A 14,058-nucleotide genomic window follows, 5' to 3' on the forward strand; every position below is an offset into this window, starting at 1 on the left:
TGCTCGTTCGGGGACTTATGTTTTGACCTCCGTGCGTCCGTGTGTCCGTGGTTCCGTGCCTGGACCTATCACAATCAAACATTATCACGGTTGCTGCGACTGATTATGTTCAAATTTTTAATATTCATTATATATCATGTCATAGATTTACAGATATATTGGTTTGACGATCTTATTCAAAGTGGCCATTTTAGTGCTAAAAAAATCATCAAATATCAAGCGTTTCTGGTGGATTAGACATTACGAGTTCCTGATGCACGTCATTTTATTTTTCAGATCGGATTCAAAATGGCTGACTGACGGCCATTTTGTTTTAATGAATGGGCTTCTAGAGCCATATCTCTGACATGCTTTGACTGATTATGTTCAAATTTTTAATATTCATTATACATCATGTTATAGATATATACATGTATTCAAAATGGATGATTTTGTTTTAATTAATGCTGTTCCAGAGCAATATCTCTCAATGCGGGCAAGTACTCGTTTGACGATCAGATACAAATGTCAATCATTTTAATGTTAAACAATCATCATAATCATATTCCTGACATGGCTGTAATTCAGCTATACTACTATAAACAAAACTATATATCTTAAGTTCGATAACTAACGGGGACTGTGCCATGCATGGCTTGTGTATGTTAAACGATCACCTGATTTGAATATTCATTTTTTTATCGCTCTCAGCTGATTTGTCTCTTGCAAAACGCCATCTGTTAGTAACTATATCACCTGACGCCGTACTGCCAGGCTTCTAATCCATTACCAACTTAACAAAGCTGATGTAGTTGTAATACCAATATGGGAGTTAAACGTAGGCAAACAAAACAGAAGCCTCCTCGTATTGACACTGGTGGGGAGGAGCGAAAATCACACGTTGTATCAGAATCGAGGGGTAACTATTTGGTATGGCTCGGTGTGATATGTGTCGTCGCCATGGGTGCTGTTACGGTCTGCAAATATAATGAAGACGGCGATGATGATGTTATTAATGACGTCCATCACCTAGTACCAAAATTCACAGGTGATAATTTGGAGGAAATTTTGAAATATTATAACGTAACTCATTCCATAGATAAGATAGACAGAAGAACAAACTTGAGTTTAGAGGAATACCTTGATGTGTATGATGCAAAATGGTGAGCTAATATTGTCAATGATTTATACAATACAGAAAATTAATATTATTTCAATGTTTAGTTGGATGTAATATTTTGCATTCGTGTTCTTCTTATAGGAGTTTTGCGTGGTTGATTTATGTGATATTAGGCTATATTAGGACACGATTATTAAATATGCTGGTATACTACTGCTAGTTGAAGCTCTCTCAGGCTGGGTCGCCGTTATAAATAGTTACCGTTTAATAGTTTATTTTGTGAACCATCTAAGCCGAGCATTGAATAAATACTGAGAAAACTATGTATTTTAATATACCACTATAAACACCCTATTTATTCGCTGTGGGGAAAATGCATTTCAATTTACATGAGGTTAAAATATAGGCCTAATCCTAATTTTAACTATACGCGGAATATATTTATTTTGCATTAAAGCGGAGGAGTCGTCGCCTGCGCATGCGTCAGATGGCCATAGCGTGGAGGTATGTAAATGTACGGTAAAACAGCCATTGCGAGAGGGACTGTGATTGTACCAAACATGAAGGGGAGAGATTTGACTCGGCATAATAAAAGTCAAACGCTTTCGCTAGGACGTTTCATTTGGTGAATTATTTTAGGGGAAAGCCTTGTGACACGATGTAATTCACAGCGTTCCGCAGAGCCATTGTATTCCTAGTTCTAATGACAAAACGGCCCAGAACGTGGCGTGCAGTCTGCAGACAGCGGTACGTTTCATCGGCAAACTGCACTGCCATCTGAAAACTACACAAATTGACTCCATTTATGAATAATTAACGGTTGGCCCGAACGCACGGCACAGTTGGAGGCGTGGCCTATTCAGAATGTGTCAACGACCATTATCATAAGACTGGTTAACCACACCGAGTTTACGACTCGGTTAGCCGCGCTCAACTGGTTCGTAACCAGTCTTGGGATTGGTTCTTGACAAGTTCTGAACAGGCTTTGGCGAAATGTGAAAGAGTAACTGATATTCTTTAACCTGGTATTTTTTAGAGATTTAATGATTATTTTTCATTCTGTTCGCCTGTTTTTTTTTTCCAGTTTAAAAAATATGAGCTCGCTGGAGCCTTCATCTCTTTTCTATTTCTTACACGAGATACCAGCCGATACCCCCCCCCGCTCAAATTGACTTTTACAGTTCCTGGGCTCCCTGTGTTAGAAATAAATAATTTGTACATATTTCCCAGATAACGAGATGTTTGTTTCATCAGGAAGGGACCTGTATTGTATTCCTCAGATCACACATAATTTTAATTTTAAATTTAATTTTAAATTACTAAGTACTCAAATATACGACATTCATCTCCGATGCATCTTTTTTACGAAATTGATAATTTTAAGCAGTCTCGAGCTTGATGCAGAAATGAGATTCCCAAAGCGGTTAAATTCATTTGCGAACGCAAGCGGAAACGTGACGTCGCTGTATGTCTCCGCAAGTTTACCCTCTGGTCAGTTTTGATACAATGTATATGTACTAGAAAAGAATTGAACCATAATAACAGTATCTAATAAAAACTGCACAACAAAATTATGGCATGACAAACCGTAATTTTTGCATGAAATATGTAAACAGTTTAGATGTTCACAGGACATGTAACTTGTTTTTCTTTAGGTGATAACCCGCGTTCGATGATTAACACCAGCCTGAGTACACCCGTAATTAGCGGTACACGTTAACTAGTCCACGTGAGCTTATTTCAGCTACATGAACTAGCTACAGCCACTTTCACTTGAGCTTGCAGTTTGTAATGTAATAGAAATCAAAATAAATGGGCCAGGCAACAATGTTCCAGTTCGCGATAATATAAATAAACCAATAACATACTCACACTATTTTAACATTGCCGAATATGAATTTGAGCATTTGTGAAAATATGTTCAAGCAGCCATTTTATAGCTCAGTAGAGATGATAAAACTCTATTTTGACATGCAGAGGGAGATTTTCACCAGCTTACCCAGAGAGTATCTAATCCGAACGAACTGTAAATGAACTACTGTAAATATTAAGACAACTGGTGTAACAAATTTAGGAGAGTGTCGGCTCACTAATAAAGAGGTCAGGTCCTAAAACTGAACTATGGAATACAGCAGCGTAGAACACGTCACTCTAGATGGCACTGTGAATATAACCGACTTGAATTCGGATTCTCACAAGTTGCCTTGTCGCCAGAAATGACTTTTTTATTTTACTTTACACAGTTTAACTGTACATATAAACAATAAACGCGCATGCTGACTATCTGTGCACAAAGAACGTTTGACATTTGCTGTACTTGAATAATCAGTCGAATTAAAAAACTAAGCTCCGCCCATACCACGGGAGATAAATGTAGGTCAATTCCAAAAGTAGCTTCGATGTTTCCTGTTCAGTTTGAAGTATGTAGTTAGTAAACACCCAACAACTATCTCATCGATCGCGGGCTATATGCAGAAAACAATCGTTGGAAAAAAACTACTAGTATATGCTAAAAATAAAACTTATCAACAGGGCATTGGATCTTACCAACGCGTCAAGTGACTGTCCAATCGCAGACGTGAATTCACGTAACAGGCGATGAACTCAATTTGATCTTTTGATGTGTGGCTTTCTAACCGCGTTTTACTATAGAACGGAATTTCACGAAACATCGTCTCAAATATATTATCTTTACTATTTCTACGCATCAGTAGTAGCGTTTATGTCGCCAGTCAGTAATGTTACAATTTTGCTGCGACCGAGAGTGAAGAGCGTGCATATATTACTGGTCATCGCCGAGGCATCGTAGTTCAACGATATGAGGATGGCAAATATACACACTGATATGACATGTAACAGGTTACGTATTAGCTCCGTTATAAGTTATATGGTGTTAGCTTGTAAATAAACTACGGGGGTTTCTGCAAACAAATGCAAGTGATTAGTAACACCTCCAATAAACAACTGTCCCGGGGAACTTAATTGACTCCATTTTTCTACCTCCATGGTTAGACCATGGACCAACAGGAAAACAAAAATAAAATTACGCCCAGGTTTTTATATTTGTAATGATTCAGATTGCACGTCACGTTCTAGGTCGTTTTGTCATTAGAACTATGAATACAATGGCTTTGCGGAACGCTGTGAATTACATCCTGTTACAACGTTTTTTCCTCAAATAATTCACCAAATGAAACGTCCTTGCCAGAGAACTCTCAATCGTCAGGGTTTTTTTTTCCATTGCGACTCTCAATCGTCAGTCTTTTGCCATTGCGAACTCGCAATCGCCTGTTTTTTTTTTCGCCATTGCTAACTCTTATTTTTTTTTCGCTATTGCGAACTCGCAGCGACGCTCGCAATGGAGAGCCTTTGCGTTTTTAGTGTGTGTTGTTATCACCGCTTGGGACTCAATTACCGTGCGTGCGGAGGTGACGATCGACCTCCCGCTTTAAGCCAGTAGTATAAATATTTTAATCCTGGCAAAATGATCGCCTTTCACTTAAATAGAATCACCACTTTCTCGAAAGATAGACAATAACTTTTTATTTTCCGGGAGAACACTTAAAGCGAGAGGGTCACCTGCGCATGCGCGGAAATTGAGTCCCAAGCTACGGTAACAGCACACGCTAAAAACGCAAAGGCTCTCCATTGCGAGCGTCGCTGCGATATACGATTGTCTGCATGCGCATGCGCAGTTGACGACTCCCCTGCTTTAAGTGGTGGAGATATTATATTATTATACAGCGTGCCGTAATTTTGCGGTATTTTACGGGCTTTTTTCATCCTACCATATTAGGAAATGTGAATTCCAATTATGAAACGATTACACGCGTAAGCGTCCTCCAAACATAAAAACAAACATGGCAGCCCTCAGGGTTTGACCGAACCCCACATAAAGAAGTTCGCTAAATCTGTTCTAAACGTTTTGGATTTCGGCATTTCCATGATGTATTCCTGGGAAGAAAAGATGTATAATAATAAGGGTATTACGAGGATATCGAAAAGTATGCACGAAGACAGTACGCAATCGCATCGACCTCCGCTGCGCGTCGGTCGCTGCTTCTACTGTACTGTCTTCGTGCATACTTTTCGGTATAAACTCATAAATTATTATCTCAAATTGTAGGTCGATGACATGGGCTATAACAATGTATATCATGACTGAAGGCGTACTTTCTTTTAATTAAAAATTCTGTTTCGCTCTATCATTGTCGAAAGGTCGTCATCTGCGTACGAGCGTCATCAAAGCTTGCTAAAAACGCAAAGGCTCACGGGTGGACGCTTGTTTGTAAACAACGATACGCTATAGCCGTATACCGCATGCACATGTGACGAATCCCTCGCTTTAATCATTTTCTATGGAACTGTACTAAAAAATTAATGTTGGTATAATATTGATATCGCATATAATGTTGCATATATTTACTATTTGATAGTTAATTCTACATTTTAATTCCATCGCTCCGTGTAAGGTAGACACATATATTATAATGCATTGTCTAACTTTCATTCTAATAAGTTAATTTTGCTGAGAAAGTATAAAAATGATTAAATACATATATAATTTCAATCATTCAAAACGCTATTAACTGTTCACCATAAACACATGGATACCAAACAAGTTGAGGAACAGTGATTGCGTTACATGTGTACCTGTTTTACCAAATTCTATTTCGGTATTATTTTACTTATTCTAGGCCAGTGTTGATCACTGATGTTGTGCCTACTTGGCCTGCGTTTAATTGGACAAAAGATTTTTTTGTGAAGAATTACGGCGAGGATAGAATAACTATGAAAGGAGTAGAGGTACAAATTCAATTTACATCTTCCTATCTAGGGGACTGGACAGGAAGTACAGGGTAGGCGGGTGTTTTTTTGTAAGTCGAGTACATACAAATATATGACATATATGCCCAGACATTTGCATGACATTTGCTGACTAGCGCCCCCCTGAATGGAACATAACATTGTCACCCTCGCCCTTCTAAGTGTATGGATAGTACATGTATTCAAACTATACATACATACTAATTGACGTTCTAGAACTTTTCTACTTCAATCAGTTAACCCAGCTCTCATTGAGAAGAGAACAATGTATGGTACTCTGTATGTACCACATTAGGATGATACATACACAATTTTACTGACACCTTTATGAGTATTGTGTGTTGAATCGTGTGCGTTCTTACGAGATACACACGTTCAATGCCAACATTAATTTTAATACTGTGTAGTGGACAAGTCTCCCAACAAGCTTTGGATAAAAGGCCTCTCTATCGATGCAATTATTACTAGAATTCGTTAGACCAGTAAAATTTGGCTGAATTTCAGTGTATATCTAGAGTATTAAAATTAAACTCATACTATTGTATCATAATATTACACTACCATAAATTTGTGTGTTTAAATCCAGCAGTACTCGTACATAAATATTATGTTTCCCCGGCGGTGAATTGCCAGCCGCCAAAGAGTTTTCTGTTATTCCAGTAACTTGTTTTTTTCCCAGATCTGGTGTATAGTACCAGCAGGAAATTTAACTTTCTACTGTCGGATGATTCCTTATTAGAATCATCAGACAGTGGGTCCTCGTCAAAGCTCTATATATAAGTTAAGGTTTTAACATGTCATTCAATGTAAATACAACTGCTAAATGAGTAATAAGAATAGGTGTTTGTTGTGGCAACACAGTCATCCAGACTGTAAATACTTTTACTGTGGTATCACAAGGATTGCATTGCACAAAAAATGCGACCCGACCCCTTATGCCTGCAAAGATTACTGTAACCTTCCCATCAACTCTTGCACGAAAATCAGTGACCCCCCCCCCCAAAAAAAAACACCGATCTACCTCTCTGGACTTTCTGTCCATTACTGACACGTCTACTATGCTAAGTACTATCCACACACTATCCACAGAAAATAACGACATTTACATTTTACGTCAGCGCGTCAAATGAAATATAAAAAACAAACATGGTCGTAACATAAGCATATCCTAAGCCATCGTGCTGAATATGCACATTTGTGTGTTTAATCTTAGATTAATATGCACATTTGTGTGTTTAATCTTAGATTAATATGCACATTTGTGTGTTTAATCTTAGATTAATATGCACATTTGGGTGTTTAATCTTAGATTAATATGCACATTTGGGTGTTTAATCTTAGATTAATATGCACATTTGGGTGTTTAATCTTAGATTAATATGCACATTTGGGTGTTTAATCTTAGATTAATATGCATATTTGTGTGTTTAATCTTAGATTAATATGCACATTTGGGTGTTTAATCTTAGATTAATATGTACATTTGGGTGTTTAATCTTAGATTAATATGCACATTTGGGTGTTTAATCTTAGATTAATATGCCCATTTGGGTGTTTAATCTTAGATTAATATGCACATTTGGGTGTTTAGTCTTAGATTAATATGCACATTTGGGTGTTTAATCTTAGATTAATATGCACATTTGGGTGTTTAGTCTTAGATTAATATGCACATTTTGGTGTTTAATCTTAGATTAATATGCACATTTGGGTGTTTAATCTTAGATTAATATGCACATTTGGGTGTTTAATCTTAGATTAATATGCACATTTGGGTGTTTAATCTTAGATTAATATGCACATTTGGGTGTTTAATCTTAGATTAATATGCATATTTGTGTGTTTAATCTTAGATTAATATGCACATTTGGGTGTTTAATCTTAGATTAATATGTACATTTGGGTGTTTAATCTTAGATTAATATGCACATTTGGGTGTTTAATCTTAGATTAATATGCCCATTTGGGTGTTTAATCTTAGATTAATATGCACATTTGGGTGTTTAGTCTTAGATTAATATGCACATTTGGGTGTTTAATCTTAGATTAATATGCACATTTGGGTGTTTAGTCTTAGATTAATATGCACATTTTGGTGTTTAATCTTAGATTAATATGCACATTTGGGTGTTTAATCTTAGATTAATATACACATTTGGGTGTTTAATCTTAGATTATTATGCACATTTGGGTGTTTAATCTTAGATTAATATGCACATTTGGGTGTTTAATCTTAGATTAATATACACATTTGGGTGTTTAATCTTAGATTAATATGCACATTTGGGTGTTTAATCTTAGATTAATATGCACATTTGGGTGTTTAATCTTAGATTAATATGCACATTTGGGTGTTTAATCTTAGATTAATATGCACATTTGGGTGTTTAATCTTAGATTAATATACACATTTGGGTGTTTAATCTTAGATTAATCTTAGATTAAACAAGAGTGTAATTTTGTTAATTGCAACAAAATTGTTTGCAGATATAGTGAGAAGTAGTCAATACTGGCAACCTCTTGACATTTTTAACACCTGTAAGAATATCTTATCTGGTATTGTAATTTCCCTTTTTTTCATGGACATTGTTCTCGATCCTCGATAAATTATTAATACACTAAATGTGGAAGATTCCGTATCGTCAAAAATATTCCATTCAATACACACGTCTTATTCACGCGCAATGGCAAGTAAAACGATGAGATATATATAGTGTTGAAATGTAATACCTACATTTAGAAAGACCAAACATATATTTGTAATTATTCCTTAAAAGATAAAAAGTGTGGACAAGGACGTTTAGTGTAAAATACTTGAAATTCGGAGCGGCAATCGCTATTAGAACAACAATTTGATAAATTTGATAATTTATAAATTGCACTACCGTTTCTGTATCATAAATTTGGTATGACTAAATATCTGCATTTATTTTCACCAATTTGCAAGTGTGTAAGTATGAGCAAGGCAGAAATAGAACTGTGTACATAACATCATGTGACGACTGTATTGAAGACTGTCGATCGAATTCAGGTTGGAAGAATCAGAAATACAACCCTTAGGGATATGCGGCTTTATAACACATTTTAACCAATTTCCGAAACAAAAATATAGTAAGTGTAAAACCTCAAACATGACGACATTCCCGCATAATTGGAATTTTCAAAATGTATGAGACATGTATTTATACAGCTGTAGCCCGTGGTCTACTCAGTATATACTAAATGTCATTGAATTATGAAAAGTAATTTCGAATATTCTATGTTTGCAGGGTACATTGTCTGAAGCGACCAGCCTTGCTTTACCCATGAAGGTATTTGCACAGCATTCTCACATGGGGTCACCGAGAATGTGGACTTATTTAGACGATGAATTATTTATACCACACAGACCTAAACTAATGCAGGATATTGAACATGTGGTAAACTATAATTCCTATGATAATTCACAGTTATGTATGTTACTGTCGTCCCGCCTTCTACGCTTAAAAAGTATTGTCATAGGTTATTATTCTTATTCTTATTTTCATTCTTCTTCTTCTTATTATTATTGCAGATTTACTTAGAAGAAGATTATTTTCAGTTATTCCCAGCAGAAGTTAAACCTTGGAGTGCAATGTTGTTATGGGGAACTCCATATTCAAGGTCAACATTGCATATTGGTTGGTATTAATTATGTTTTTAATTAACAGTATATATTTAACATATTAAACATATTAACATTAACATTATGTTTGCGAAATATCCGCGTCATAACATCATAAAATTACCAACTATTTTCTTGGATTCATTTCTGATTAAGTTTTCAACATCTCTTCGAAAATCGGAGACGGGCAAAACTAAAAAATCATTATTCGCGAAAAAATCGAACATTACTTGCTTCCTAGATAAGTTCTATACGCGCATCCGAAGCAAAATTATAAACAATTCATCACACGATTAGTTTATAGTGACAAAAATGATGTCTTAGTCGATATACGGCGCAATGAACCAATTTTCAGATTTGATTTATTTACTCTCAACTGAAACGGCTTCGAAACTTTTAAAATCAATGCTTTCGTCAATGAAACATGCAAAATGATAAATTTAACTGCAATTCAGCCAAATAATAATTTTAAAATGGATAAATAATAACGTCCTTGAATAAATAAAGTAGCATACAAGGTGTGAATACATTGAGCAAAGCAAACCTTTGTGAAAATACATTAAAATTCAAAACCAGTTTAAACAGACGAGTATTGAAAGTAACCCGTTTAAGAAGCTGATTTAATATCGACACTTAGCTGTTACATAGGTTGGAGGCTTGACAATTAAACGGCGTTAGCTCGTTATAAGTGATTTTCACTGCTGGTTTTCTTTTAAGAAACTTAAAAGTTTTCAAATCCTCCGAACTCAATTTAGGTTTAGCAATAGGCCTTGAGTGTAGCGCGCATTACCAGAAAGATACTTGTATACTTATAGTTACAGATATTATGTTCTCTTGAAGAAAACCGATAGGTTAGATTCAGGGGGTTTTGTATTCATTTCTATAATCGGAAAAGACCACCAACAGAACTCTCATTGGGTTTCTCGAGTTTAATTGTGTCCCCTTTGCCACATTTATGCCATATTGTTCAACAGTACATCATATGTGGTCTGATCAAATTGTTGGAAGTGAAAACTTCGTTTTGCATCATTAGAAATGAGGTGATTTAATCTGCGAATAACCCCGAGATTGTTCCAAAGGACCTCGAGATTGTTGCAGATGATAGATATATGCTGATCAGTGGTAATTTCTTGTAATGCCCAATTGCTCAATAAACTCTTGACCGATTATTTCCGTACCACCAAACGTAATACAACAACAAGGCATTTCATAATCATTAATGATGATTTAATTTCATCTGATTACACCAATCTGTGGCACTCATGAGATCATCCTCTAATGCCTTTTATTTACAGAAGTTTGAGTTAATGCAGTATAGCTGATTGCCATTGGCAAATGAATTCAACATCAAATGTGTGATGAAATTGAAGTCATTTCAAAATAGATTAGGTCCTAGTACTGATTCATTTCTTTTTATATACTGCCAGTTTGAGCTAGACTCGTTATGAACCACCTGTCACATACTCTCTCTGTAGATTCATGCTACTACCCCTAAGTCCATGAACAGCTCTTTAATCACATGTCTTTCAGTGCCGCGACGGGACGGGTATGCTTGTATTTGTTAGGTGCTTATTGAATAGTTATTGAGGAATCAGAATATATTTTATCTTCAGATCCATATAATTGGACGGGTACGAATGCAGTGCTGAAAGGGACAAAGAGATGGAAGTTGTATCCACCAGGGCAAGATGACTTTTTATACGTCTTTAAAAATCGGAGATCTGGATTTCCTCTTGACTGTTATAAATACAACAGGTATGTTCTATTGATGAATTAAAAAGGTTGCCTAACAGATGACATAAATACGACACGTTGCATTGGTGTGTTGGCTGTGAATACAAGATAGCGTTAGCGTTAATTCCCGGGGGTCACTCTATATTAGAACATTACATCATGTTTGTTCTTGCTAAACAATAATAGGCCCCTAGGGCTGGCAGCACATTGCCAAACCATGCCCCCTATTGCGGAGGTACTGTAAAATTAATACCCCCTAGAACAGACATATTGAAGAAAAAAAACACCCCCTATTGCAGACATATATTGAGAACATCCTACTCCCATTGCGAGCATTCTCTGCCGGGTTTTTTCACTCAAGTGCGATGTGATCAACTCAAACAAGCTATGATCTAGGGCGGTATATGGGAATGGTTGTTGCATGAGGCTAGGGGCCTACAACGGACACAGCAACCCTGTGAGTTTATTCCTGGGGGCCTATTGCGGACATTAGAATTTTAAATTGCCTCCCGCGCTTGCCCTCTTTAGAAGATGAAAAACGCTCCCTTTCCCCGCTAAATTTGGAACGCACATGGGTAGTAAGGGCATATAGAGTAAACCCCATGGGTGTTAATTAGCGTGCATGTGTGTATGTGAAAAGTTGTGTAATGTGTCTGCATGTGTCTTCATTTCAGTCCAATTGACACACATGACGTGAACTTGAAAAGATATCCTAATTTTAAGAAAGCAAAAGCAATGGAATTTGATCAACATGCTGGGGAGTTATTAATGATCCCATCAGGATGGTTTCACCAAGCCTACAATGTGGAAGAAACCATGGCGATAAGTAGTCAAGTTATGAATAATAATAATTACAAGTAAGTTGTATATTTCACTTAGAAATTAGATATGAAGTTAGTAGTCAAACAAATTCGTTACCAACGTTACCAACGTCTACAACAGATAATCACGTCAATTTTTATCTAAACATACTTCACTGCAAAAGGTAAAACGAAGGTAAACCACATATGGATATCTGAACTACAAATCATGTACATGTATATGCTTGTACATGGACCGGCAATTGTAATGCACAATTATTCATTCTTTATCTGACGTTCTTAATTAGAAATGTGGAATCAACATCTCAATCGTGGATCAAATAAATGAGATATGCATTCAGTAGATGTCCTTTATCAACTCTTCTTTTCAGAGCAGTTTTACAGGAAGTTTTCAAGGCTGACAATATCAATGAGAAGGATCTACCTAATAACTATGATTCATTCTCCCCCGAACAAAAGGTTAGTGACATTATTAACAACAATAGTGTCAGCTACATAATGTAATGATTTACATCTAGTGACACGTTATGTATGAGGTCCCGACAAAAACAATGTTGAATATAGGGCGCATTTGAATATATAACACCACACTATATAACGCCATTTACAAATGTTTTAAAATGTCTCAGGTTTGTTCTATTGAAACTTGTATAACATTGTATCAACACACATACATTTTTATGTTGTTTATTTTCAGGTGAAGACGGTAATGTCGATGTTACCAAGAAATGTGTTAGAGCGAGGGAAGAAAGTAACACAGGATGCTCTAGGGCAAATCAACGCTATTTGAAGCTAATTTATTTATTTTTCTGTCACACCTTTCAGTTTAGAATATAAATAATTACAATGGACGTTCGCGGAAATATAGTTTAAAATACATATCGGACATTATGTACTCTTTCTGGATTAACGAGCCGAACAGTTGGTGTTGTAGAGAATTGTGTTATGTGAATATGCGACTACTCGGTTTACAATACAATATATACACACAGTCATGTAAATGTGAGAGCTATTTAAAATTCATGGCAAGAGTAAATAATACAACGTATACTACTACTCTATAGCTACGAAAAAAAGGTGAAGATCATTCTAAGTTCAAATGATCCAGATTTTTACACATCAATAACGGGGTGCCACTTTATCTAACAAATAAGCTGGTTCTTACGCATCTGTTTACCTCATATAAGACGTGACATTTGAGATATAAAATACGCATCAACGCTTTGAGATCAATCAACGCAACAAAGTGTGCCTGTATGCCTGCTCTATAGCTATTTATTGGAATTATGCAAACTAAATCTACAGCATCTTCACAAATACGTTTGCACCACTTTTTGATTGAAAAATTAAACAGTACAAAAATATACAGTACATAACAACATACTTATTGTATACATTCGCACGTCATTGTACTGTGGAACACAATTATTTGCTTTAAGATTTAGTAATATTACAGTGACATGTTAATTTTAAACTTTGTATTTAACTCTTAAAATCTCAATGGAGTACCCGAGGTGGAGGTCATGAATAGTCTATTAGGTGAATAAATAATACCTCAGCAGCTATGGCATTACATGTCTATTTAAGCATTTCACCAGCAGACAAAATTTCAAAGTTCTACCAACTCGAAACCGTTTATTGTTTCTTGTCCATTACAAGCTGGAAAAAACATGTTGATAGCGTGGAAACAGAAATTGCTACGACATGAAGAGTTCCAACAGTGACGTTTGATTGAAATTGATCCCTATGAAAAGCTAATCAATTATCTGCTTGGCACTGTAACTAACTGTTTTGCTTTCTGTTACATAAATTGACCTTTTTTGATTTTACAGAAACTGACTGCATGGCGGATGTAACTTGTGAGGCAGAGTATGCATATCTTTCACAAGATCTTTCTGATGGTCCCTCCTTTATATGAGGTTCATGCTGCCCAT

The 14,058-nt window shown here is 35.9% G+C and overlaps 1 protein-coding gene across 1 annotated transcript; it reads left to right on the forward strand.

Moving 5' to 3' along the window:
* Nucleotides 1-722: 722 nt before the first annotated feature.
* LOC144344481 (uncharacterized) lies at nt 723-13,694 on the forward strand. Its single transcript, XM_078006407.2, has 8 exons — nt 723-1,142; nt 5,797-5,905; nt 9,196-9,345; nt 9,480-9,585; nt 11,183-11,324; nt 11,978-12,160; nt 12,496-12,583; nt 12,822-13,694. Exons 1-8 carry the CDS (start codon nt 805-807, stop codon nt 12,912-12,914), a joined length of 1,209 nt encoding a protein of 402 aa, XP_077862533.1. The 5' UTR covers nt 723-804; the 3' UTR covers nt 12,915-13,694.
* The last annotated feature ends 364 nt before the right edge of the window (nt 13,695-14,058 follow it).

Source organism: Saccoglossus kowalevskii, chromosome 1 (assembly GCF_978046115.1).
Source record: "Saccoglossus kowalevskii chromosome 1, keSacKowa6.1, whole genome shotgun sequence".
NCBI lineage: Eukaryota > Metazoa > Hemichordata > Enteropneusta > Harrimaniidae > Saccoglossus > Saccoglossus kowalevskii.